General features: G+C 37.7%; 1 protein-coding gene across 1 annotated transcript; it reads right to left on the reverse strand.

Moving 5' to 3' along the window:
* On the reverse strand, positions 1-26,760 carry SLC13A4 (solute carrier family 13 member 4). Its single transcript, XM_064654690.1, has 16 exons — positions 25,860-26,760; positions 20,359-20,487; positions 17,803-17,939; positions 17,414-17,595; positions 16,663-16,717; positions 15,024-15,063; positions 14,224-14,301; positions 12,572-12,762; positions 11,191-11,310; positions 8,269-8,370; positions 7,038-7,139; positions 5,892-5,989; positions 4,601-4,731; positions 3,612-3,773; positions 2,125-2,262; positions 1-1,517 (listed from the first exon to the last, which is right to left on the reverse strand). Exons 1-16 carry the CDS (start codon positions 25,956-25,958, stop codon positions 1,380-1,382), a joined length of 1,902 nt encoding a protein of 633 aa, XP_064510760.1. The 5' UTR covers positions 25,959-26,760; the 3' UTR covers positions 1-1,379.
* Positions 26,761-27,701: the final 941 nt, after the last annotated feature.

Raw genomic sequence — 27,701 nt, forward strand, 5'->3', positions numbered from 1 at the left:
TGCAGTAGTGAATAATTTATTTTATTGACATTTTATTTTTGCAGAATAGACATTCACACTATCAACTGGAGAGCTTAGATTATAAACGGAAAGCATAAACATTCATTAAAGTGTATGTCTGAAGAGTGTGATTACATGAGATCCAATCATCCTAATATAGAGCATAAATGTATTGACATTAAAGAAATTATGAAAACCAGGACATAATACATGAAATTTTCTGAATATCACAAGGATCCAGTCAGAAAAGCAGGGCATTCACTTTGCTGATGGTAAAGAGAGTGGGCTTTTGGTTTGGTAGTTATCTGCTCTATGTCAGATTTTCCTACATTTGAAGTTCTGTTCTCTGGGCTGGTAGAGAGCAGGTGGGCATGATGTTTAAGTGAATGCACGGGATGAGGAGATACACCAGCACCACTCCAGCCCTCTCCCTTCTTACTCATGGAGCAGCACCAAGTGCCATCTCGGATGAGACTGTCCTTTCTCTATCAGGGGAATTGTAACTGCATGTTGAAACAGCAGCCAAAGAGAGAGGAGAGCTGTGAGTGTCTTGGCCTGGTAAGGTTTTGCTGGTTATAGCTTTTCCTGCTGAAAGAACTCCCACTTCAACAATGATAAAAAAAGGCATTGAACAAAGCTTTCTGTTTCTGAAACTCTTCCTTTCAAAGCAGAGATTGCAAGTACTGCAATATTGGAAATTTATACTGGTGCTGTGGGAAAAAAAAAAAAATCTGCTTCTAAGGAGAATTCTCCTTCCTCTCTGGAGGTTTCTGTTATCCCTTTGAAGAGCTGTAGTTGGTAGTTGTATTTTGGTCCAGGTCATATGAGTTAGATGGGAAAATGGATTTTTACACCACAGTGATGGGTCACCTCAAAAGAAGAAGAATAATTTGCCTTTAAAGAAGTAGGCTTATAAAACCTTGTGTTTGGGAGTAAGGCCTCCCCTGCATTCACTGTAGAAGTCAATTGTAGGACTGAGTATCCCACTGCTGAGTACACCAGTGCATGTGTACTTGTCTTCCACTATTTGAGTCCTGTATACAAGTCCTGCATAATTGTTCTAAGGTATGAAAAAGCTGTAGGCAGATAATTCGAAGGAGGTGATTTTTTTTCCAAGTTATGGTATCCCAGGGAAAGCAACGACAGAGCAAAGCTAATCTCTCCTTTTAAGTCACACTGATTTTCAGAACTGAACAGTCTTTGCAGAAGACATCCCTGTGGATTTTCTTCATGGTTTTCCTATGGATCCCGGTTCTATGTTTACACAAGTTTTTTCTTTCTTTCATATGTGCAATGTAGGTTTAATATTTCGTCCCAACTCACTTTGGTCTTGCACTTTTTGTTTTTTCTTTTTTCCTTTTTTTTTTTTTAATTGAAGATTATGTTTGGCTAGTGATGTTACTGATCGCTGCCCATTCTGGAAAGGAATTCAGCTGGAAGAGTCTAATTCCCCAGGTGTTGATTGCCACCATGACAACAGCCAGGCCAATCAGATTTACACCCAGGCCAGCTTTCACCTGCAAAAGCAAAATGCATCAGAGCACAATGACAACTTAATCAAAACCAGTTAACATAGAAAAAAAAATCAGTAGGGTCTATACTGACATATCTAGTCTGGTAAGTTCTGATATCTAGAGCCAAAAAAACCCCCAATGAATACTATGTATCAGGGTATAGATTGTGGGAGTATTCAGGAGTGATAGTCTGAGATGGACTGTTGGAAAGTTCATTGGAAAACTGCTCAGTTTGTCACTTGAACTTCTCAATCAGATAATCAGAGTGGGGAGTTATACCACATGTAGCAAGGTGATACATGACTTACTGCGGAGCTATGTGATAATCATTTCTCCTGCTTTCTTTGCTTGTCTTAACAGGTCAATGCAATTTAGGATTGCATACTCCCAAAGCTCTTTAGACCATTACATTCATTAAAAAAATAAAGATGATAAACGCATGTATTCTACAGCAGATTTTTGGATGTATTTAACCTGCCCAGTTGCACTGGGCTCAGTTGCACTGCAGATCAATATTGTTTTATATTAGCACCAGTATAATTATTATTGTTGTTGGCTGGTGTTGAAGTTGCATGAAGCATGGGAGGATATACCCAGTCTCAAGACTCACCATATCTTTAATCTGGCAGTGCCCATAACTGAAGACAATGGCATTTGGAGGATTACCCACTGGCAGCATCACCGCAAATGAGATACACATGGTGACAGGAATCAGGGTGTATAAAGGGTTGATAAGCAGGGTTTCTGACTGAAAGAAGAGAGAAAGACAGGTGTTTCACCTAACCAATAAAAGCCCCTCCTGACAACTAGGATGAAGGGAACCTCTTTGCCAAGATTGTATGAATCTCATCTCCCTAGTTTCTAAACTTAAGTGTGAAACTATCTTTACTTGGTTGCTTTTCTTTTTTTTTAGAGAAATGCTGTAATTTGGAGCTGGTCATGGTCCAGGGATCTCTCTTGGAACATTTCACACTGAGACGGGATGGAATTTGCTACTAATAGGCAACCTTTGTTCTTCCACTTGCTCTCTGTGTCATTCAGTATTGTGTCTTATGGATCTAACACTTCAGTCTTCATCTAACATCAAGAACTTACTTCTTTCAGTTGCTGAATATACTGGGACTATTCTGTAAAGTCCTCCTGACTAGTGGTTAGAAAAACTAATTGTTCATGGCCCAAACTTGTGTGATGTGAAGGCAGTGATGATGGAAGGTTCTTTACAGTGGGCTGAAAGAATTTTTCTGCTGCTGCAGTCTTCAGCAGTGGTGAAACTTTTGCATTTTTGTTTACACTGATTTGGCCTAGTTTTATGTCAGAGGAAAAGGGAAGGGTATTTGCAAAGCCAACATCATTTCTGGGAGGGAAGTGTTCCTAGGTTACTTTTGCAATCAAAAAAGAGAGGCTGCCATAAGATGGCAGTTCAGACTACTATAAGTAGATTACTGGTATAAACTTTTCTTTAGGAGAGTCTCTTTCTGCATGGAGCAGAAGTAAATCTGAACTCCTAAGCCACACAAACATAATTACTTATTTTCATCTCACCATATCTTTATATTATCTCAGAGCTGTTCACATGCTTTGGAACAGTCTCCTAAACTTGTTCTGATATGGAAAGATGGTTAACGACCTGACTTCTTTGTAAGAAAAGCTTCACATTACATAAATGAAAAGAAATAAGATGGTTTTCTGTAACTGTTATTCCAGTATAAAATGAAATTAATGTCCCTTTCCTCTGCTTTTGTCAACAGTATCCAGACTTTTTTTGAACAAGACATTTAAAATAATCTTGATAAAAGTATCTCAAGTTTTATGTGAAATTCACCTATCTTGATTGCATCATCACCTTTTCTTGTGAACCCCTTAGTGCAGGAGCTAAGTTTTCACTTTTTCTGAGAGGTATTAAATAAATTCCTTGGTGCTAAAATATGCTTTTGGCTGCCCAAGTTTATTATTTTTCCTAATCCAAAGACTACAGGACAGTAGCTTGGGAACTGGGGCTGAGTTTCATGTGAAAAGAGTGTCGACACCCTGGCATCCTGAAACATTCCCACAAGCCTCTCAGGAACAACAGATTAAAATGTCGTTGTTTTTACTCACCATGCTGCATAAAATAGGCAGAAAGATGGTTATAGTTGCTGGATTACTAACAAACTCTGTTACCAGGGATACCAAAATGCAAGCCAGCAGGGTTACAGCCCAGTAGGGAAGGCTGCTCAGGGAGAGCATTTGACGTCCAATCCACGTAGAGAGGCCAGAGGTCTGGGGAAAGGACAGAGGCACAAGAATTGCTGAATACTTGGTATGTTTGTAAAACAGATTCTTCTCTTTGTCGCAGTTTACATCAGAGAATCCCTCCAACAAATAAACCAAGTTAAGGTCAATGCTTTCTGTATTTGCTTTTGTTCAGTAATCTGGATTTCACTTCAGCACCTAATAGATAGTAAGAAAGAGATACATCTGGCAGTTAATAACAATTAAAATGTACCAAGGCTGATCTTCTCTTTTTCTTTGGCATGTGAACTGGAGTATAGAAAATTGGTGGTGAAGGATTGCACATTCTGGGTAGAATTAATTTTGAAATTAATACGCATACTTGTAGTTGTTTACATGTAGGAGTCTATAGGAGAGTTAAATGTGTATTTATGAATTATACTCAGTGTAGATATAGTCAGGAGGACCTAAAGTATGATTTGTCCATTCAGCACTAGGAGCTTCACTCAGTTGCCTAAAGAGGAGCACCCAGTGAGAGCTGAGATGTTCCCCCTCTCTCTGGTTAGCTGCTAGTTGAGAAAGTGTGAGGTGTTCCTCAGATCCTGTGTCATGCCTGCTGGTCCTGCAGACATGACATGAATATCTAGATATTCTGAAGCACCTGAAATGGTGGATGCCTACACAAATGATTTGAGCTCTAACCAGCTTTTTGTTAGCTAGATATAAGCTGTCCACTAAGTGCAGGGAGTAGGCACTAGGTTAAATATAAACTTGGAATTATCCGCATCGTAAATCCAAACTAGGGAGCATGCAAAGGGATAAAAGTCCAGGCTGATGATTCTTTTAGGAAGGAGGATAAAAATCTAAATCAGTACCTTGCATCCAGCTGCTAAGGCATAACCTCCTCCAACCAACACTACAATCTCCCAGGGCATGGTCTTCTGGAAGTCCTTCCAGGTAATGATGGGATCCAGTGTATTAATGTCTGTTGACTTTTCACCGTCTCCTATATCAAATAAAGCAAATGTGTGACCAGTATTATACTGCCCTTTTTCTAAGATCTTGACATTTTTCACACTTGTAGGAATAATTGAATGTGCATGGGAGTTATCTTGAGAACTATCTGAGAGAAAGGCAAAGAAGCAGTGCATAGCCTATTTCTCTGATTAGCCTGGCCTCAGAAAACACAGCATATTAATTTCAAATGTCCCGACTTCCTCATCTACTCTGTTGATGTGAATAGTTATAAACCCTTGTGCTTCATTTCATAGATTTTTGAGGGACTGTGGGCTCTAGGCTCTATTGTACATATGTATGTACATATATCTGTAGACTACAAAGGTGGTGTTACAATGGAATTATATTATAAAAGAAGGGCTATGAAGTAGGTCATGAAGCCTGATAAAGTGCATTTATGTCCCTAGATTTTACCTGAGAACATTATTTTTTTAGATGCCTGCGTATTTTCTTGAAGGAGGAGTTAGAGTGTAATTTTTTTCCTAAAACCTGTATAATATATGAAAGTATAAAAGAATATATATTTATATACATTTGTAATGTCTACATAAGACACTAACAGACAATTCTATTTTCATAGAAAAATAGTGCTTCAGTGCTGCTGAAAACCTGGCACATCAAGCTGATCAATACCAGAATGCTACCCAAATGTGAATGTGAAATAACAATCATTATTATTATCAAGAAGACTATGAGAGAAGCGTTGGACAAAACTGGAACATTGTATGGCACCTTCTGACCTCTTTTATGTTTTATCTTATGGCATTATCAGTGATTTCTGATGTATAAGTGATGACCAATATTTTTACCAGGGCTTTATCTTCAGGTGATTTTGCATTATAGTTCTTTAATATAAAACTCCATCTAAACCGTTCCTAAAGCTCAGTCCTAAATTTTAATAATTCCACTAGCACAGAATAGGTGGCAATCTCAGATACAAAACTTGTTTGTCATCCTCTGAACGAGATAATATGCATTACAGCAAAGGAAAAGGAGATCTGACGTAGGAAGGGCTGATGTCAGAGGAGAAACTGAACCCTGACTTACCAATATAAAAGTCTCTTCTTAGAAATCTTTATAGAAAACATAAAGTGCCATTAAAGACACTGGAAAATCTACCAGCTTTCTTTCTTGCTGGATCCTCCTCACCTTTTTCCCTTTTTCCAAAACACGGCTTTTTTGCTGGAATCAGGAAAAGGAGAAAACCAAGAAATAGAGAGACAGTGGCATCAGTGCGGTAACCTTTCCTAGGAAGGAAACAGTGAGGTTATTATGAAAACACATTAACAGAAACATTTCTAAACAAGATACATAGCTCCAAGCAAATTTTTGCAGGTGCAGTTTCATTTCCACATCTGAAGTCATACTAACAGCCCACCAGAAAAATATGTCTGCATATCAAGGATACAAATTGGATTTTTTTCCCCATTTATTAAACTGACTCTTGTAGCCAACTTCAATTACTGCTCAACAATTTTTAACATTCAGGTGGGGAAAAGGAAAAAAATAAATTCCTTTTGGTTTACAAATCTATTAACTTGGAGCTGCAGAAAAATAGTGTTCTTACTAGAAGCAAGAAATACATTCTAGGGAAAAGTCAAATCCAAGTGATCTTTTAGAAATGGACTGTAGATGGATTTGAAATTAAATGTCTAAAATTCTTTCTGAAAAAGTATTTTGAGGAGTGCCTAACTCTAGTGAACTTCAGAAAATCTCAGTATTAGAAATTGGGTTTTTGTCAAAATTAGATTGGGAAGTTAATTTTATACAGTAAAAATATAAAGAAAATTTAAGTTCAAATCACTTGTTCTTTTGTATGCAATGTGTGTTATAGTAACTTTTAATGTAAATTGTTTCAATATTATTTAAAATAAAAGAAAAATTATTTACTTAGTCACCATTCTCTGTACTATTTAATTTCATGGAGGTTTTCTTGATAAGCACTTTTTGTCAAATATTTCAATTTTAATTATAGTTTAATCTATTCCAGTGAAACTTCTCTATGAATGCACTAAAATGTTTTAAGCTCAAAATCCAACCCTCTTATTCTTTTACACTTGAAATGTGTTTAATTTACTTCCTCTATTTAATTCACTCTGTATAGCACGAAAGGATACAATTTGCCCCATATGAACAGATGTAGTTTGAAAAGCAAGAATCCTAATTTTTGAATAAAGACTTCATTTTTCACCACCTTGTTAAAAGTGGCTGATGATGTCTTAAGGTCAAAAATTATTGTAGATAGTCAGAAGCAAAGCCATATTCCTGTGCAGCTGTTTAGGGAATTTTACTCACTTCTCAAAAAAAGATGACCATCCTGGTACAAAGCCAGGCTCACGAGTAAACCAAAGCAAGGTCATCAGGATGAAGAAGAATCCAGTCACCATCTCAGGATAGCTAGAAATAAAAGAAAAAAAAAAACAACAACAAACAAACTAGGAATTAAATCCAAGGTCTGTCTGAAAACCCAAGGACAAGTTCCAGAAGAAGTAGGAAAGCAGAAACTGGCTTCAAAAAAGGATAAAAAAAATATGGAAAATAGTAAGGAAGATTAGTTTGAATTAAATAATTCTAGATTTGGCTCCCAACTGGGAATCATTTAAACCCAGTAAAAAACAGGCTAAAAATATCCATCTATATTTGCAACTCCATCATTCATGGGCAAGACCTGGAGGAAAATATTTCTAAGTGCTTGTTTTGTATTTGCATTATTATCTGATTAAATGTGTTCACAAGGTAAAGCTCATATTAGCATTCCACTGTAAACACATTCTCTGCATTTTTTACAAGTGTAGAAAGCCTAAGAGCAAATGACAATGTAAATTAGCACAGATGGTGCACACAAGGTGGCTTGAGGATACTTGAGGTGACATGAGGATTTTTAATTTAGCATAGATTTAAATTAAGTATGATTTCATATTTAGGAACAGTCTGAACAATTGTCTGGTTTCAGAGTCGATGTATCCAGCCAGTTTACCTGCCAATATTTCATTTGAACAGCGCAGAAATGTTTTGGGAAGAAGGGATTTTATGATGGATTATCCCTTTTAAAAAATGAAACTCTTGTGAAATAATCTTTTCAAGAGACATTTCTTGCCATCATGCATAAAGATTACGGGCAGATGTGAGGGCTGGACAACTCATGGCATGGGGTAAAGCCTTTGCTGAACTTCTATGCACCAAAATAAGTATGTGCCCAAATTGAGAACAGGGGGTCCTTTAATGACTTAGTTCAAAAGCAGAGACAAACCTTGACTGAGATGGCCTTTAAATCCTGGTATAAACTTGAATCTTTCCTTTTATTTCCTTTTTCATCAGAAATAAATAAACTATTAAATATACCTATGCTTGTAACAAAGTCTTTGATTTTGGTTCATTTTTGCATTTAGCTCCTTTCCTGGAAGTAAAGAAAACTGGTTGATAGTTTTAGAATAAGCTACATGAGCCAAACGCAACATGGAGGGCAGTAATTAAGGATGGTTCTGCCTAGAGAGGCAAATTCCTGAGGAAGGCAGGTCTAGTTTACCTAACATTTCCCAGTTTCTTATATTCTTCTTGAATTCTTCTCTCTGACATTTCTTCCCGTTTGGTCTTCTTCTTTTTGCTCACAGAACAGGTCTCCTTAAAACTGAAGCACATTGCACAATAAAATTAGACAAGGGCATAAAGGGGCAAAAAAAAAAAAAAGTAATTAAAAAAAAGCAGCAATGAGGGTAAACTGAAAATTCTGGCACCAGAGATGGTTGGGAGTCAAGACTGAGGCAAGGCCTGATGCCAATGTGAAGGAAAATTATTGTATGTGATCTTTGATTATTCTGGTTTTAAGTTCTTCTGAGATTCAATTCTAGACATAGCTGGAAGGTCCCCAGAGGGCTCTGACTAATACTGGCTGGTATCACTGAGCCTTCTTGAGCCATGGCTGGACTCCCTTTGTGGAGGTTTCCTCGAAGAGCTGGTGGTGGCCAGATATTTCTGGTGCCAGAAACCTCCAAGCCATGGCTGATTTCTATCATCACATGGAAAGACTGTGACAGAGGCCAGCTATCAACAGAAATTTTTCACGGGGTAACTGTGCTTTCCAGTTGGATCAGGGGTATCCAACATATCTGGGGTCTGGTCTGGCTTTTGAGATCATATTTGACTTGAATATTCAGGATTCACAGTAAATAATGAGGGAAAGCTGTGCTTAGGATTCCATTGCCTTCCATGACCTGTGTGCTTCAGCTAGTACTAGCTGTTTCTAAACCAGGCACAGCCAGATAAGGATCATATTGCCTCTGCCACAGAGGCTAAGGCAGTCAGGCTGGTGTTTTGTCCTGGTAAAAAATGCCTGTGGTTCTGACAGAGACATAAAAACACAAGCACATTTCATAACTGGATATATTCATCCTGCTGTACATTTGTATGAATGTTAGTTTATTCAGCTTGCCTTCATCCTATAACAAAGCATGGACATTCCTAATCGAAATTAAGATGCTTGCAAGCTCACTTTAACACTGTCCTTTTATTCATTCCAATAGCATTACTTAGCTGTGCTTTGAGCCACAAATCTTTGGTCACACAGAGGTGTGTGGGGGTCTAAACCAGTCTAAAAGAAACAACAGCAGTAGGTACTTCAGTGTTTGAAGTACCATGGGAACACAACTTTTATAATTCTTTTAGATGCTTAATAGTTGCTTTTATAGTTCATGCTATTTTAATATCTTTTTTGGTACCCCACTAGAGACCCAAGCTGTAGCAGTGGCCAAATCATGGACTACAATCTCTCTCCACGTAGCTGGTTAAGGTCAGATGCTCAAAGGAATTTGCATAGCTCAAGCTCCAGACAGGCCCTGTCTGTTTAACAAAAAGACTTAACCAAGTTTTTTGTTTCACATGGGCACTTTTTTTAAGCTCAGTTATCAGTGCCCTGTACCTATAAGTACTTTAAATTTCCTTGCAAACCTTGCTGTTAGACTCCAGTAAAATCCATCAGCAGTAATGTGGTGACTGAAAGAGAAGAGCTGGTTTATAGTGGCCAGATCTATAGCAATGATTTTACCCTTAGCTCTGCTTTGTTGGTACAAATGGGTCCATTCTCTTTCACTTTTGACCTAGCCTAGATCTTTAAAAGCAAATCTGACATGTTTTTCCAGCTGGACCGAGTAAGATTGATAGCACTGAGCTTCCTAGGAAAATAACATGAAAATTACAGGAATTGATTAAACATTTATGCACAAGCATTAGGCAGCTGTTTCAACATGTTCCAAGTGTTTCCAGGCTTAGGAGGATGTGAAGGCACAGTATTGTAGCCCAGCTTCTAACATAATATGTTCTTTAATGAACTGCAGTGAATAGCAGTCAGAGATTAAGGAGGCTTGGAATCAACTAGTACTTCTCAAAAAGTCGATAATACTTCAGTCTCTGGTATTATTTAGAACAACATTAATCAGCATGAGGTCTTGGATGCAATGTGGAATTTCAATTATACTTTTTAAAAAAAAAAACTAAAGTAATTGAGGGTCATGTTAGGGCCTGTTTCTTCTCAGGATTAAAAAAAGGGGGGAGGACTATTATTAGCCTTTTAATTTGGAACTACAGGACTCAGGAGACTGACTGAAAGGGGCATGGAGCCATTCACCTCTAAATTACTTCTTAAATCTAGTCAAGGTCAGCAACAAGCAGAAGTCATTATCAATTTATTCATTGTCTTAGGTGAAATAGTTATGTCAGTTCAGTTTACTTTTAAGAGTAAACTAAATCAAATTAAGGTCACTTTAATTCTGAGTAAGTGTGTCTACATCACAATTTAATGCTGATTAACTAATCCACTTTACATGCACACACTTAGGCAATTTTCATTAACTTTGCTGAGTACCTCTGTAAAGACAATGTGTGGTACAAATGAACTTGATGAATGAGCCTTTTTCTTCTTCTGGGGCTGAGGGACTTATTAGTATTAAATGTTTTTGTCTCTTAGTCTGTGAGTCCTTTCCGCTTTAAAGAGAAACATATATGGAGTATATTTACATTTCATTTAAACTGGTCTTACATTAATTTCATTGATCTGGGGACAGATCTGAAAAGTAGCTTGCTCAATTGCAGTTGTTTTTCTATCCATCTTTTAAGCTGTGCTTTTCCAAAAGGACTCTTAACAAGATTTTTGGTCCACAAGGGAATCATCATCGTCATAAGAGTAAAAAAAAACCACCACCAGTTGAATGCTTAATAAGGATTTCTATCAGCAGTACCCAGGTACTTCACTCTCAAGCAGCAATACTCTACACTGCTGTCTAAGCAGCACAGCTAAGCAGTGAGATTTCCTCTTGTAATTGTTCTGTCAAGAAGAAGGAGATTGAGCCTTAAATTTTGTCATTTGCCAGTCAAAGCAACTTTATGAGATATGTTCTAGAGGAGCTGCAGGTGTCCCGCTTTCATAGTCCTTGCATCTTGAACAAACTTCACTCACTTGCAACCCAAGAACAGCCAATGCATCCAGAACCAAGTCAGCACCAACATGATGAGGGAGATGGGGAAACTGAACAAAAACCAGGTTCCAAAATTCACCACTTCAGCATTTGGGTATTGACTGTAGAGAAAAAAAGAGGATGTATAAGAAGTTAGAATACTAAAAGAATCTCTAATGTGCATAGTTACACTCACACATATACGTATTTATATTTGTCATGGCATGATAGAAAGATTCCATCAGTATGCATTTGCAACAGCTGCATTGCATATGCATAGTGAAAACAATTGCCAAAAAATGTCAACCTCCCCTGATCAACAGATGAGCCATAGAGCACTTCAAACCTTCAATACTAGATGGTCTGGATTGTCTAGTACAACTACCAGCAGTGAAATTCTGTCCCTACCTATGGTTTATATCAAAGCTCATTTCAGTGTTAGCAGTCTTTAGAATGATTACACGTGGAATCTCTTGTGTATGTCCCATCATGGACCACACAAATGGTGACTGCATTCTGCTGGGCTCTGACAAAGATGTTTGATGTGTGCATTTGATGCAACTGTCATAAAAGTAAGATATTTGGAAACTCTGTAAAATCCAAATCCTTGCATTAAGCATGACTTCTGAACTTTACTACCACCATTTCAGAGAGAGAAATGAAGGATATCATGCCAGTAGAGGCAGCAGCAGATGATCAGAATCAGGTCTGATCAGTCTCCTTGGATGCAGATTGGTCCATGGATAGAAGTACCACCAGACTTCTGACAGAAAAACATTCATGTTTCTGACATTGAAACATTCATGTCTTTGAGAGTCCTGGGCATATGATAAAGGAAATACTTAGATATTCAGAGAGCTGCTTCCCATCTTCTCTGAAGCAAATGCATAAGTCCAAATTTCTGAGTTGCTTTAGTTTTGCACTACATGTTGAGCAGCCCAAGTACCACTAGTGACACCTTTAGAATCACAGTAAGAACTCACTTTCTGAGAACCCAAAGAACAACTCAAAGCTGATTATACGACATTTCTTCTTTTGTGAGTATTTCTTTATCTTCCTTGCTATGTCTTCATGGCTTTAGTGTTTACTTTTCCAGAGTGCCTGCTGCCTTCATGATAATCAGTTTGTCAAATCAAAAGAAGTTGCAGGAAAAACTTACATGTTACCACATGCTGAGGGATTTTTATTTTGCATGGGAGAAAGACACGGATATGTGTTAAGTTAAACTCCCGCTTTCAAACATTAACCATTAGTAATAGCATTACAGTAGAGGAGGTAGCAAATTTTCCTTCAGAGAGACTTGAGGTTCCTTGAGGTATGGGGAAAGCCACAGAGATGATAATGGCTCACCCACCATTCTCAGAAAATCACAGTATCACTTACTTGTTGAAGTGCTCTAAGAATATGAGGCTGGTGGAGGTCCCAATGATGGTTGTCAGTCCTCCAATGGTTGCTGCGTAGGAAATGCTCAGTGAGAGGCACTTACAGACCATGTGGTCATGTCTGGTTTGATACCGGTACTTAGTAGTCAGGCCTAGATCCAAGGGCTCAGGAGGCAGGACCAGTATCTGAGTCTGGGAGGGGATACATTCAACAAAGATAGTAGATGATCAGAGCAGCAGCACAACTTGTGCTAATGCCATAATGATACAGATCCCAGAGAAACAACAGGTTTGTATAAGAGAAGGCAGGTTTTTCTTCACAAGGATTAAGTGGGATCAGACCTGGAAACATGTCCAGGGACCTGAAATTGCCTGGTCTATGGCAGAAATGTAGGACAAACAGTAATCGGACTTCTGGCTAAGGTTTGGGTCAACTCCAGCTCTGACTGGAATATCAGTGGGATACAAAAAGCCTTTAAATGCTGCAGGCATGGGATGCCAGCACTGCAGGAGTAGGAATCCATAATCCTTGAGGCTTATGAGGAGCCACCAGACAAAGGCTTGGTGAACTTTTTGCACTTACAAGCTCAGGGTTTCTAATTAGGAATGGAGTGCTAGGGATCTCAAAGGCATGAAAAAGGCTGAGTAATAAGAATGTGGAAGAAAAAGATGCCAAAAACGTTTTGCTCCAGAAAAAGCTGTCTCATCAGTGACAGGAAACTATGTTGGTAAATTAAGTTGTTGCACTGGGAAGGAAGGTACAGTACTTCAAGGCACTTCACATGCAAGCCAGGGCTGTAATTTAGGGATGAGGAAGAAGGCAGAAAGTGGTTCAGATAGATTTTTATTTTGGCTTATCTAGTAAAATCAGTCATGCTATAGGTTCATCCTCATCGCGAGGATAAAAATGACTAAAATCCTGTAGGTTAAGAGTGAAGTGAGTATATTAGTTAAAAATAACCATTGAATGCTTATTAATATGGGCGTAAGAGAAAATTAAATATCGGGACCAGTGCATTAGTCTCTTTTGGAAACATGCACTTAGATTCTTTTGAACTGTGAATGCAAATCCATGTGTTGATTTTAGTCTATTCATTCATGGACATCAATTTATGCCATTAAGATACTGATAAGACTAAGATACAAATTGGCATCCAAACAGCAATCTCTTCTTGGATCCACTCAAGAGAAGTAGAAATACTGTAATGGACTGATTTAATGAAGGATTTTGAGGGTGGATCTATTGGAAGACAAAAAGGAGGTGGATACTAAGACTACCTTACAAACTGGCTGAATAGATTAATGGTCCATTCCTGCTGCTGTTTTTGTTTTGAGTAGAATTTTATGTGTCAGGAATTGTTATTTTTGAGTTTGGCTATTTTCCAAGGAGGATTTGCAGAAACAAAGTGGATAGTACAGTCAAATAATAAGGGAAACTCGGGATCACATTACTGAATGTAAAGTTAAATTAATTGTCCCAGCTATTGGGGGAGAGTCTTCTGAACATATCTGTGCCTAGTAAGAACTAGCAAAGGGCCAAGCCAGGTCTGAGGAAAGATGATGGGAATGATTCCATGTAACACAATTTACAAGGAATAAATATGAAGCAGTGGGGAGCAGGAGACAGTCACATCAGGTCTAACACTTCCTTACCTGGGGTAGGTGCTGCCCATTGCTCTGAGAATTCATTGTTCCAATAGGGTTGGCTATCATATGCACACCATTCATACTCTGTAAGGAGACAAATACCTTTGGATTAGCCTTTCTTATGTTCCTTGGGGCACTTAGAAAAGAATTTATGATGCTTCCTAAAGGTCATGGTGAGTAGGCTTTGGAGAAAAAAAGAAATAATTCGAAACTACGACAACAAAATCCAACCCACTAAAAGATCAGCTGTAAATTCTACACTGGAAAAAAACCAAACCAAAACAAAAAAAGCCCCAAACCTTTTTTTATTTTAAAATGATCTTAAAGTCAGATTATAATGAGATTGGGTCTTCCTCTGTCATGTAGGAGAATCTAACAGGTTCCTTGCTAGAGGCTATGACTTTCTGATATATGTAGTCAGTTCTAGTAACTGAGATGTCTCAGCTGATAAAGTTAGAAACACCTGGACAATAAAAGATCATATCTGAATTTGTTAGAAAACATATGGAATTGTTAGTTTACTGACTGGATCTCAGGATCTCCAGCAGTAAGTACGACAAACTTACATTTTTATGTACTTATGTTGTTGTTGTTATGGAGCTAATGTTCCCCAACTTGATTAGTGCAAGCAGGCTGATAGGTAACATACAAAGCAGGACTTTCTGCAATATGTACTCTCTGCCAATAACCATCACTTATTTGAAATAAAGGAAACAGTAGTTTTTTTCAGAGCTGTGGGGATTCTGCTCTGATGGTTCCTGCATTAGAAGACAATGTAGCTCAGAAGATACTACCTATCACAATACCTTTGAGTGCATCAAGGAGCTGAAGTCAGTAGTAGTAGCACTAAAAACAAAGAAAGGAAAATATACTTTATAAATGCCTGTTCACCCAGCTCCTTCAAAAGGCACACATCATGGGTAGGAGGGGCAACCTCTGCAGGAGAACTAATGCCTATTTAATGGTGAATACCATTTATTAGAACCTCTTATGTGGTCTCTTGACCAGATAATATCAGTCATCATTATGTTTCACAGCTCTATCTCTAGCTGTGTAGCAATGGGGTTCCACCTCCATGCAAGAAAATATTTGTGTTCTTTGTAGTATATACCCCATTCTAGGAGAGGACTCCATTCACAGTGGAGTTAATCACCAGGCAACCCAGCACTACTGCTGTCTATTCTAGTCAAGTTCTTCCACTGCCAACTTTTCAGCACGTGGACCATGCAAACAACCCAGTGAACTTAATTCCAGAAGATGTGCTACTTCTCCTGCCAAATTTCAAGCTCTTTTTCAAGTAATACTGTTTTAACAATGGTTCTGTATGAACCATTGTATGTACTCTTCAACAGGGCTTAAAGGGATTAATGGCACAATGCCAAACTGAAAATTTGGTTCTATATTGTACAGAAAATGTGGCTGGGATATAAAAGAGATAACAGAGGGAATATTGGAGAACCCAATAGTCTCTAGAGTAATGAGATGAATATTTAGATCTTGCAAGTTAACTTAAATATTCAACCTATGCTGTTTGAATTATAATATTTATTTTAAAATAAATTAAAATTTAAAAGAAATTAAAATTAAAAGAAAGAAGAACTTGCTTCTCTTTTATTACAAACAGCTGTGAATAATATAGAAGGACCTCCAGAAGGGGCTGTGCAATTTATTCTCACACTTCATAAGAAGATGGTCCTCAGGCTTTAGCCTATAATACAGTCCTAGGACATTAGCTTTGTGTATTCCCTTGTGTATCTTGAACTGATGGTTAATTTGATAATTTGGCAAAGAAATTAGTCCATTGCTTGATTTACCCTTTTCATCTTACTAGATTCTACCTCAAATAGAGACCTGGTTGAAACTGTTAGTGTTTCAAACCTCCGAAGAAATTTGTCTATATTTAAAGAAATCTTTTACAACTTTTTGGAGAGGAGGGGTGTTTTTCTGTTGGTTCTCCCTCCTGCCATCCCCCCACCTCCCTCCCCTTCTGCTCTCATCTCTCTCTTAAATGAGGACAGTTCAGACTTTCTTCAGGAATGCTCTGTAAGTGATTTCACTCTGGATATGTCCTGTGGGCACTCCATATGTACTTGAATCCTCTTCATCACTGTTCATTAAGGGGAACAGAAATAAAAGTCTGTGGATAGCACTCTCTTACACAGCATAAACACAGACTTCAAAAGAGCTTTCAAATCCTGAGAAACATTTTCCTTCTCCCTAAAATGTTCATGGTGTTAAAAAAATTGATGAATACTGCAAAGCTTTAGTGAGATCCAGAGCATTACATTAATCCCATTTATCATGTAAGCTTTCCTTTTCAGTCACACGTGAAACATTCACTTGTAAGCTTCTGCTTGCCCTTCCTGGCTCTACTCCTGGGTTCCTCTCATTGCAACCTGTGTAGGGCTCAAATCTCCAGTCCTGATGTACAGGGTTCATTCTTACTCCTCATTGATGAAGATAAGCTCCAGTGAAGGTTGGCCATGCTTTTCGCTGAGACCTGCAACAAAGGAAGAGAAAGCAGCCCTTGGGGTAAGAACTGAGCTGAGCCCCTGGGTCACACCACTGGACCTGGAGGGGATGCTGCAAACAAAAGTTTGTCCGAGCTGTCTCCAATGCTCTCTTTATGCAGCATGTTATTATTTTGTGTTGTACTGATCATGTGCCTCTGGCAATTACAAGACTATCATGCCTACATATAATAGACAAGGTTGGATGAAATAATTTTTAGCCTGGAAACTGTAAACTGACAGAAAGATTTTTTTTTTTCTACCTAAATCCTTTCTTTCTGGGAAGGAATGAACAAAATGAACCTTAGAGCCCTTATCAGTTTTTTGTTTTGGGATTGTCAAAGAGCACACTTTTGGACCTCTTCTAAATTTCCTGAACTTTATTCTCATGAGTTTCCTTCCAACCCTGTAAAATCACATGACCTAAAAGTTTATGACACACAAGCTCCAGTAGATACCTTCATTCAGTATAAATAGTTTTGCAACTCCAATTCTTCCATCTCATCTTAAAACTTTCTTTCATTTCTTGAAAGGAATATCAGAGTACCAAAGGAAAGAGTACAGATCAGTATCTTTGACAGTATAAATCAGACAGATCTGACCTTGATAGAACTTGAATAATATGTATCAACAAGTCTGGTCACTGCTAACCAAATGAGCAAAGAATGACCAATATTGACAAATACCTATTGGCTTCTTTTCTTCAGTAATGGTGCTGCCTGCAGTACTGATGACCTCACACTCCTCCTCAGCATTCACTAGCTCCTGGAGCACTGCCTCCACAATTGGCATCACCATGGCTGTGGTGGATGTGTTGGAAAGCCACATGGAGAGCACCGTGGTGCAACACATAAAGCAAAGAAGCAACCTGGTGTGCAACACAGGGAAATCCAAAGAGTTAGAGGTGGCAGAAAGAGGATGGGAAGATTTGTAAGCTTTCAAGCTCTGAAAGGAAAGATGGATATGAAAATGAGCCCCAAACCAAGCTATTTTGTGCCCATGGATGGAAAAATGAGAGTTGTTTTGAGCTGCTGCTGCCAGGCTCAGATTATGCCAAAATCCAAAGTTCACTCACATGCCTGGCTTGGCTCCAGCCATCATGACCATGCGTAGGGCAATTCGCTTGTGGAGATTCCACTTTTCTACAGAAGCTGCCACACAAATCACACCCATGAGGAGTAAAGTTGTGTTCTTGAAATATTCAGCAGCCACCTGCATTGAGGGCCAGGGGGAAGCAGTCAGTTAAAAAAACAGTAACTGCCCTACACAGAAAGCACGCTGAATGAGAAGTAATGTGGTGTCGCACGTTTTTGCTCCCCAGAGGGTAAGAATGACAGGGAGCTGGAGAACATGAAGAATTCATAAGTCAAAATATTCTCTTTAATCTGTTTCATGTTGTGTTTATGAATAACAAGGCTCTATACTCAATTGTTTGTAGGCTTCTCAGTTTTGAAGAGATCAAGAGAAATGTTACTTTTTTGAGCAGGATGTTCAGTGCCTGCAGTTAATCTGTCATACTCAGCTAGGCTCACATGGAAACAACCACAGACAAAACTCTGCACTGAAGGCAGTTTATTCATGTGCTTCAACTGCTTTTTCATTCTGGAGCTATCGTTATCTATCTTGTTTATATTTATTCTGTCTTGTTCAACTTTTGGGTGAAATGTGGCATCCCCAGAACCTGCAGCTTCAGAAAAAGAGTCCTGTGGGACATGCTCTTTGAATGCAGCTGAGAAAGGTTTTTATATTGCTGTGATGATCCACAAATCCTGTACCAAAACTTTTCACGTTGGAAACCTATCTCCATTTTATCAGGAAAATATGGAAAAGTTTCCAGAAACAGAACTTCAATTTAAAGAGAGCAAGCTAAAACCATCAAAATGGGAGAAAATAAAAGTTACAAACAGGCACTTGTAGCCTAGCTAAATTTTTCATTTCATCCTGATGCAATCCTTCTTAAGCTGTTGCTGGAATATTTTTCCAAAAACATAATTTCTTCAGTTTAAAACTATTCTTCTAACCAAATGTAGGTGCCAGCATTTTAAAACAATTAAGATCAGAGGAAGCAGTAGTTTTTCCATTATCCTCAGTAATACTGACACTCCTCCATAAAAGTGCAAGAATGTCACTAATGTTATTCTATGAAATCTGAAACAAGTTATGTATTTAATTACATTTATTTAATAAATCCCCATAGTGACCTAAATAGACTTGGCCAACAGAGTTGTGTGCCAGAACTTTTAAATATCACTTTTTCTTCCACTGTTTTTTTTCTCATTAACTTTCTTTATTTTTCTGCTACCTTGTTATAAAAATATCTTGAGGTGAATGAAAGAAATCCATCAAGCCAGCAGAACAAAGAATCTCTTGTTCTCCTTTATTCCTTTCACAGGCATTTTGGAGAAACCAGTGAATGTTAATAGTCTTGTTAATACCCACGTACATATATATGACACTCATGTTCTTAAGTCCCTGTGAGTTATTTGTAGCTTAAAGTGCTAGGCAAGAGCCCTGGGTCAGTCACTCCAGAACAGTAAACTGGAAATACTGCAGCATCATCAGAGTTGTTTATTTTTTAAATACAAGGGTTTATTTCTGTTCCTAAAGCAAATAATATGTTCTCTGCAGTAGTTCCACTGTCATTTTATTTGATATTACACTGAATTTCTGTCAGGCTGCCATTAAATTTTCCTTTTCAATGTGCTTCCAAGTTTTTAATGAAAATGCCTAACTACTTTGCCTTTATGATAGGAAAAAAATTTTGAAACTACTGAATTGTGTTAGTATGGAAATGTATCTGATTGTATTATATCACTGGGAGAAATAAAACAGGTCATAAAATTTTTGGTTCATGCTTTTCTCTATCCATTTATTCGTGTTCCCAGTGCTATATTGTGACAGAAATTCAACAAATTTATGGTTGATATGTATTCTTCTGTGTCCTTATCTGTATTTCTAGTCCTTTCATCAAGTGTGAGGCTCCCTTACCCTCCCCAAAAAAGAGAGAGAAAAAAGCAGGGGAAAAAAAGTTGTAGATGAAATAAAATAAATTCTTGGCATATCATGAAAGAAAGTGACATTCAAGAAAACGCTCAGGTAAACACATTCAAAACTGATCATATAAACTTTTTTGTACAGCTACTCCTTTGCCTGAGAACTCATGGCTACAATGCAGCACTAGGTCACAGCTTTGAAAAAGGATTAAACATTCACCCAGACAACAAAATTATCTAGACTTTTACACTAAATGGTAACTATTTTTAGCATATGTAGCCTCTTGCCTTATATGTCTTCTATAATAAATGTAACTGGAAGGAAACTTCACAGTGTATCCCATACAGCTCTTTACATGGTTTTGAAGGTAGGATCTTTTAATGCAATGTGTTTTGGGAATTGTTGATGCTGCAGTAGCTGAAAGGATGGTCATCCTTCCTGTCTAATATAGTCTACATTATATCCTATATCTGTCTTCAGTGGAAGAAAGAGATGTTCAGACCAAGTTACACATTACAAGATGTACACTTCTTCCTCCCAGACCTCTAAGTCTTGCTACTGCACTAAGATTAGTCTTATTCAAATAATTAACTGAGAGTAAGAGCATCAGATAATAAAAAGTTTACAATGGTCTGACCTCACTGGACTTCATGACTCCAAAAAGTGGATACAGGAAAGCAGGAACTAAGGCTGCTGCACCAAGAGGTACTGCTTCAGAGACCCAGTATACGGCTGTCACGATCAGCACGTAGGCACATGAGGCTTCCTGCAGGGACAGAGCACAGAGGTTACATGTTACTGCCCCACCAGCAGCTGTGGAGGCTTTGTGAACTTGTTTGTAGGATTCATCAGACTGTAGGTGCCTGGATTTGAAAAAAAAATCAGAAAGGACTGTATTAGGACCTCCTAAAGTGTAGCTGTTTGAGTGTGACATCTAGATTACCATCTGAAAGATCAGTTTCAAAGGACGATGCTAATGAAAGTTTTCACACCTAAGCCAGGGCAAAACATTGTAATAAGCGTATGTATCAACAAAATAATGGTTCCAAGTGCATTTACAAATTTTTTTGATTTCCATAATCCAATATTTGCCAAGCATTCAACCATGACTCCTCAGATTGGACCTGTGGACATGTTATTTCTGCATGTTTTTCTCTCTAATACTGGACAAGGACAGGAACTGGTGGTTTTCAGGACCAGATGTGAACATTCACATTTGTGTGAATTTGTAGTTATTTTCGGAAATGTTCGGGAATTTATTTTTTTTTAAACAAGGTGCAAACATTTTTGTTAGCTGATTTTATTTGTTCAGGTAATTTACACAGACCCCCAGAAGAAGATCACAGACCTGCAGGCTTAGAGGCAATGGGTTAATGGAGCTATTCAAATAAATTTACTGCTGTCCAAGGTTCTGGTAGAAAAGTCATGACAACATCATGCTGAGCACTCATGGAGAGCTGGGATATGATGAAGAAAGGTGCTACCTGCTGAATATTTCTATAGAAAAACACAGCTAGCCCATTAAATTCTTCTGGTCCATTTCTTAACTAGATATGTCTTTATTTATGGCACTTATTTGAGTTCTCCTTAGGCTCAGTTTGCTATACTTAGAAATCCAGGGATATCTCCTGCTAATAATTACAGAAACTACTCTCAGGAAAAGGTTTTTCCTTTTGTTTTCTCAATTTTGATGCCAGCTCCTGTATTGGGATTAACCTGCTGTTCTACAGAACCTGGTAGGCCTGCACTGATTTACAACATCTATGAATCCATCTGTTCTTCATTATGCACTGGATGTTCCATATGAACTTATTGAATCATATGCATTCACAGCTCAAAAATGGCTATTGTTTAGAAAATTCACTCTTCACAAATGCTATTTGAGTGTCTTAAAATATAATTCCATTACTTTCATTTCCTGATTGGATGACCTCTAAATAAAGCAGCTTTCAAGAAGTCATACAAACAAGTCTCACACATCTTTGTGTAAATCAATGAGCATTCATTTTTTTTCAATCAGTTAACACACACTTCATTTTTTTTTCAGTCACTTTTGTGAACAAGGTGGGAAAGTGTAGTGAGATTATACAGGGATGTGGGTTCAGTGAAATCAATAGCTTATATTTAAATTCATGTTTATACATGTCACTTTTACATTATCTCTAACAAAGAGCCACAATCAGTTGTTTGTCTCTTTTTTTTAGTACATCTTATAGTAATAACAGGCAGAATGGAGACCAGAGAAAAGTATATATTGATTTGTACTATTTCCTTTATTTGCATAAGGATTTCAGCCAAGGTTACTCAGAAGCTTGTGTTTAAATTAGCTGCCAGATCTTGCTCTGATTCTTATTTTAGAAGAGTGTGACATTAAACAGTTGTAATTCATCTAAGCCAGGGTAAGTTTATATTGGATATTAGGGAAAATTTCTTCACTGGTTGAGTGGCCGAGCACTGGAATAGGTTGCTCAGGGAGGTGGTGGATCCACCATCCCTGAAACCTTTCAAAGAGTGTGTGGATGTGGCCCTTGGGAATATGGTTTAGGGGCAAACATGGCAGTGCTGAGTTAGTGGTTTAACTCAATGGCCTTAGAGGAATTTCCTGCCTTAATGATTCCATGATTCCACTAAGCAGGGCCGCCAAAATAACTGAAATAAGTTTATAAGAAAACAACTTCCTTGAAGCAGATAAACTCTAATTACTTTGGAGATTATAAAGGGTATCTGAAAGGCTATTGGAGAAATTTATCTCTGGATTGTTCCTTTATGGATGGATAAGTACTCTGAACTACACAGAAATGTGCATATTTGTTTCTCTTCCTTAACTACCCTAGAAGAGTGGTTTAGGCTTTAGCAATACAGGTTTGACTAGTCCTCTATGGTGAGGTCCTTCAGCAGTATATTACAAGAAAAGATTGTCTTGCAGTTGTACCTTCATTGCTTCCAAGAAAAAATTCTGAGAGAAGCTAGAGAAGGTTGGATTGGAATGGATGAGGTCAGAGGACTTTTGTTAATATTCATGGGTTATGATTATTTTATAAAATGGAATTGCTATGCTGTTCGAAACTCCAAAGTTTGGTCTTCAGTTTCTAGTAATTTCAAGTGGCCACTTAGTAAAAAAACCCAAAGAAATAATTTTGACTTAAAAATGGAAGTTTAACAAGTGAAATGATAGGCATTACAGATTTTTGGTAATCTCTACTAGGAAGACAAGATGAGTCATGGAGCTGATGGATGGGCTCATAAACATTAGCCAACTTGCTGCTTAGTCACCTTTAACTACATTATACCTCATGATTAATATTCCACAGAGAGCAGAGCATAGGATGATTTTTGTGACCTACTGACTATTTAATTTTTAAAATTTCTGCTGCAAAAACTACTGTCTTTGCGTGGGTTCTGTATGACATCCAGCAGTTGTCTAAGGAGAAAAATAACTTCTAATGAAAAAGCATTGATTTTTGTTTTAAAGAAGTGCACATTTAAGTTACAAGGAATATGTTTTCCAAAATGAATAAAATTAATTTTATCCTAACCTGAATCCAAACCATTTTCTCACTCCAAGAATATACTTCTCTTTAATTTCTCTTGTTATTTTCTGTTACTATTCTGTATTTGGCAAAAAAGGAGGCTGATAGTGAGGACAAAATAGGACAAAGGGAAATTGCATCTCTACCAAAACCTAACTGGGATGGGCACTGAGTCTTTGTGTTTCTTATACACAAGGTTGTAATCATTTTACAAAAATAAAACAACCTAAAATAAAGCTCATTTTTAAATGGTATAAAACTGTTTTACAAGTACTAGGAAAGCCAAGCTTGATAATCTCCACTAAAAACTTAATCGGCTTGTCTAGCAACTTTCTTTATTTATTTTCTCAGTGCTTTAAACCAGCTTGTTTCCAAGAGAAACCATATTAATCTCTTCTATTTAATTGAACTGAATCTATATATTTAATTAATGGTTACCAGAGCAACTAAGTACTAGACTGAAGTAGTGGCAGTGTAGTTTTAACTGTTTCACTGCTCTCACTTGTAGTTTTACAGCTGAAAATTACTGTTAAGCCCATCTCAGGGCTTGAAACAGGTAATAGGAAAATGTGATCGTTGGAGGGACTATCATCCAATTATCTACCTTCAGTCAGTACCTTAGGTGAAAAGAAAAGAGGAGCTGTAAGGAAGCCATGGCTAAAACATCCATACTAAGGGTCATGCATAAAACTTTCATATACTAAAATATACAAGGATCTCAGAGTGACTAAAAGGAAGAATAAACTCTGTGTTGGAAATTGGTCTACTTGAAAGTGTGCATTGCATATCTTGCATGCAGGCATGGTTTTTTCCTAAATGTATCAGACCTGAAAGGCATTTATGTGCATCCAAACTTGTGGTACAAGTTCAGCTATAGCTCTGGAAAGGGAAAAAGAATGCAAACAAATTTTCTCAAGTTTATTTTTTACCCAACCATTTTTTGTCACAAAATAATAGGAAACAAGCTGTGGACTTTATTCCCATTAGCCATATCTACAAACAGTTCTGAATCCTTGTGCTCACTTTGATCACTCTTGTCACTACACGTGTAATGCTCCTTTGACGTTTCCAGAGATGTGGTGATATCATCAAAGAAATTGCATGCTGATTCCCTGCAGAAATGCCAGTATAAGTGACCTGGTAATTCTGATCTCTATAAGAAAGACAGAAAACTAGTGTACTTCTCTGATAAATAAAAATATAAATAAGTGAGCAGGCATAAAATTTAATCATCAGGTTTAAGAAGTAAACAGCTACAGTGCCATATGGGCATGTCAGGGAGGATATCTTTTATGTCGCACTTCCAGTGACATGGGGGGAGATAAAGCCATTTTGTAAAACAAGACTCTGTGAAAGGGTGAGTCCTTCTGTTCTCTGAAGAAGACCACAATTGTCTGCCATTCATTGCCTCTCACGAGATAGAAGAGGTAAAAAACTACTACAAGAGAACAGCCAAGATACACATTGAAGTTCAGAGTAGGAAAACTCCAGGTGCAACATACAGTTCAGTGGTGTAGGAACATTTCCTTTTTATGAATTCTGCCTTTCTTTCAAAAAAAAATATTGCTGTTTTATTTTTGAAAACAGCCATATAATTTTTAATCCCATGCATTTTGACTTGATAAAACAGTAGTATGGCAAAATCCTCTGATACTGTAAGGAAGAATTAATCTTCAGCAGCATAGAAGACGGAATGGAAATTGCTGCACCATTTGGCCAGATTTATGTCTAGGACTATGTAGAAGGACAAGCTGCAGAATTTTTAATACATTGCAAATTTTGATAAGTTAAATATCACCATCTCCATAAGGTGGGAAATCATTGCTATTTTATTGCTTACAACAGCAGAGACGTGCATAGAGAGGAGTTCACTGTGCGGCCAAAGGTGTTCGGTAGGTCCAAAGCAGTGTCAGGAACACAGCTGAATTCATTCCCATTCTCTGATCTGTGTTTTTATTCCTGTTCTCTGGTCTGTGTGTTAACCACAGACTATTCCCTCCTTTGCATTGCTGTTTGTGTCTCTGAGCCAGCATTTATTAACCACCGTCAGAGCTGCAGAGATACCTACACCTGCTCTGGAGTAATCTGTGCCATGTAGGGTCCTACATGTCTGTCACTGTGTCCTAGCCCCTGCCTCACCTTTTTTTGTAAGAATTGCCATCTTACAAAACCACATTAAATTGAAAGTCCCTCCATGCATACTTATTATTTAAAAATTAAAGAGTTTTTTAATAAAGGAATACTATAAGTGCTCCTTTTAAAGACCTCTTCTGAAAGAAAATTTCATGGATATGTTTCTTCTGTCCCCCTCCTACATAGACATTATTTTAGAAAACGAAAAGATTTGACATTTTTGCTTTAAAGTATTGCTTTACTAGCTTTACCTGGCTCTTCAGCTCTGCTTGTGCACGACTCAAGGTAGCTCTGGTTCTTACTGTGATGACTTCTCAGTGACCCTCACAGTCCTTCAAATTTGAGTCTTAGATTTTTCTAAGCTCTATGCTTCCTTAGGTCTTTGACTTTGTTTTTGCACACTGCAAACTTATCCAGCAGTACTAACTGCTGCACTCAGAGGCTTTGCTAAAAAGAAAATTAAAAATGTACTTACACTGCTGGGGTATATGAGTGGCAGAGGAAGCAGCAGAAGTGGAATGAGAACAACAAGTAGGAGGTTTCTGGATCGGAGAATCTCCTTCATCACTGCCATACTCTTCTACTTTCTGGTGGCTTTCTTCTCCTTCAGATACTTTTCCGGTTCCTCAGATTCTCCGACTTCCACACCTTCACTTTTTCCAACTTTCAAGCCTCAGATGCTCCAGCTTCCACACTACTTCAACTTTCCTTCACCTGTGCCTGAATTTCCCCAAAAGGTCTCTCACTTCATTTCCTATCCCCATACAGTCACCTAAAATACCTTTCTTAATTTATTTATTCTTCAGTCTTTTGTTTTGAAAAGGTTTTCAATTAAAAAATATTCAGTTTATGTGGGGCTCACTAGCACATCCAAATTATTATCACACCGTAACATGCAGAGTTTTGCAAGTTGGAACATAGTGATCTTTTGACAATTTTTAGTTTTAATTCAGACTCACATTTGTAGCTGTGTTGTATCCTTATTCCCATGTTTTATAAAACTTTTTTCCATCATCTAGAGATGTGACTCCTGTTTTCATAAACCAGGCGGTATATGTTTTGAGCTGCTGCTTTTCCTTCTGTTTGATAGTCTGAATGCCTCAAATACAGTTTCTTTTCTACTGGAAAATTATTGAACCCAACAATTTATGGTTCAGTGCATAGAAGTAAATGTTCAGGTACTCCTTCTTTAAAAAAAAAAAAAAAAACAACCCCCAAAAAACCATCTGCAGCTCCTTCAGACTTTATTTCTTTGCTTCTGCTTTGTATCTACCTTTGCCCTACTTTTGCCCTGAGCTTGGAATTCAAAGGGCAGCAATTCCAGCACAGATTATACTTGATCTCAAGACAAAAATTTGTTAAAAAGCTACATGCAGCTCTAATGCACCAATGGGGACTGCAGAAGGTAGAAGTTGCTCCACCCATTGTCCAAAACCCAGTCAGAACATTTGAGAACATCAACAACCTCCTCATTCTGACATTCACACAAATATACAAAAAGACCTTTTCTAAGTTGCTGAACAGTTTGTTATTGTTTCAAGGTCCCAGTACTGATGATAAATAAATAAATAATCATTGTTTTCTAAACAATATCTTTTGTCTTCATGTTTCTTCCATGGCGATCCTGATTAATGTGCCCTAAGTAACCAAAGGATTCAAAATCAAATTGGAAATTTTTAGACTTTCCACTCTAGTCTTCTAGTGCAAAAACATTTCTCCAGCACTTCTGTAATTAATGCTTTTTATGGGGCCAAAAGTACCATAGATTTAGGGCTGAATCCATTGGCTGGTTACGTGCACAATCTGTAGACATCCCTCCATTTGATCTGGATCTTATAGAAAGCCACACATCTGGGAATTTCCATGCCCTCAAAAGGTGCTTGCCTACCCTCTCCCCACCCTCTCCTAGTCAACAACAAACTGAGCTCCCCAGACTGGATTGTAATGCCTCTGTGACCATGAATCCTGAAGAACTAGCAAAGGCAGACATGCAGAGGGGTTTGATGTGCAAGGTGAATTCTTCCTGAAATTAGTAATTGTATCTCAGACTGTGAAATGCTTCTATATGCCTTGAAACTTCCATCAAGCAACAGAACTTTGAGACCCTTCAGGCAAATTTAGCAACTAGTTCTGGAAGTAAAAATATAGTTAATGTGAAGACTTTGGGTTGGTCAATGCAGCCAGGGAATTAATATCTGTTTTATTGGGTGTTTCAGAGAGACAAAAAAAAATCTAAAATACTTAAAAAAATTAAAAGTAGTTTTATTTTAAACAAGAAAATCTAACCTTTATTTAACATTTTTATGATCTGTGAGGT

This window comes from Pseudopipra pipra, chromosome 5, assembly GCF_036250125.1.
Source record: "Pseudopipra pipra isolate bDixPip1 chromosome 5, bDixPip1.hap1, whole genome shotgun sequence".
In the NCBI taxonomy this organism is placed as follows: Eukaryota; Metazoa; Chordata; class Aves; order Passeriformes; family Pipridae; genus Pseudopipra; species Pseudopipra pipra.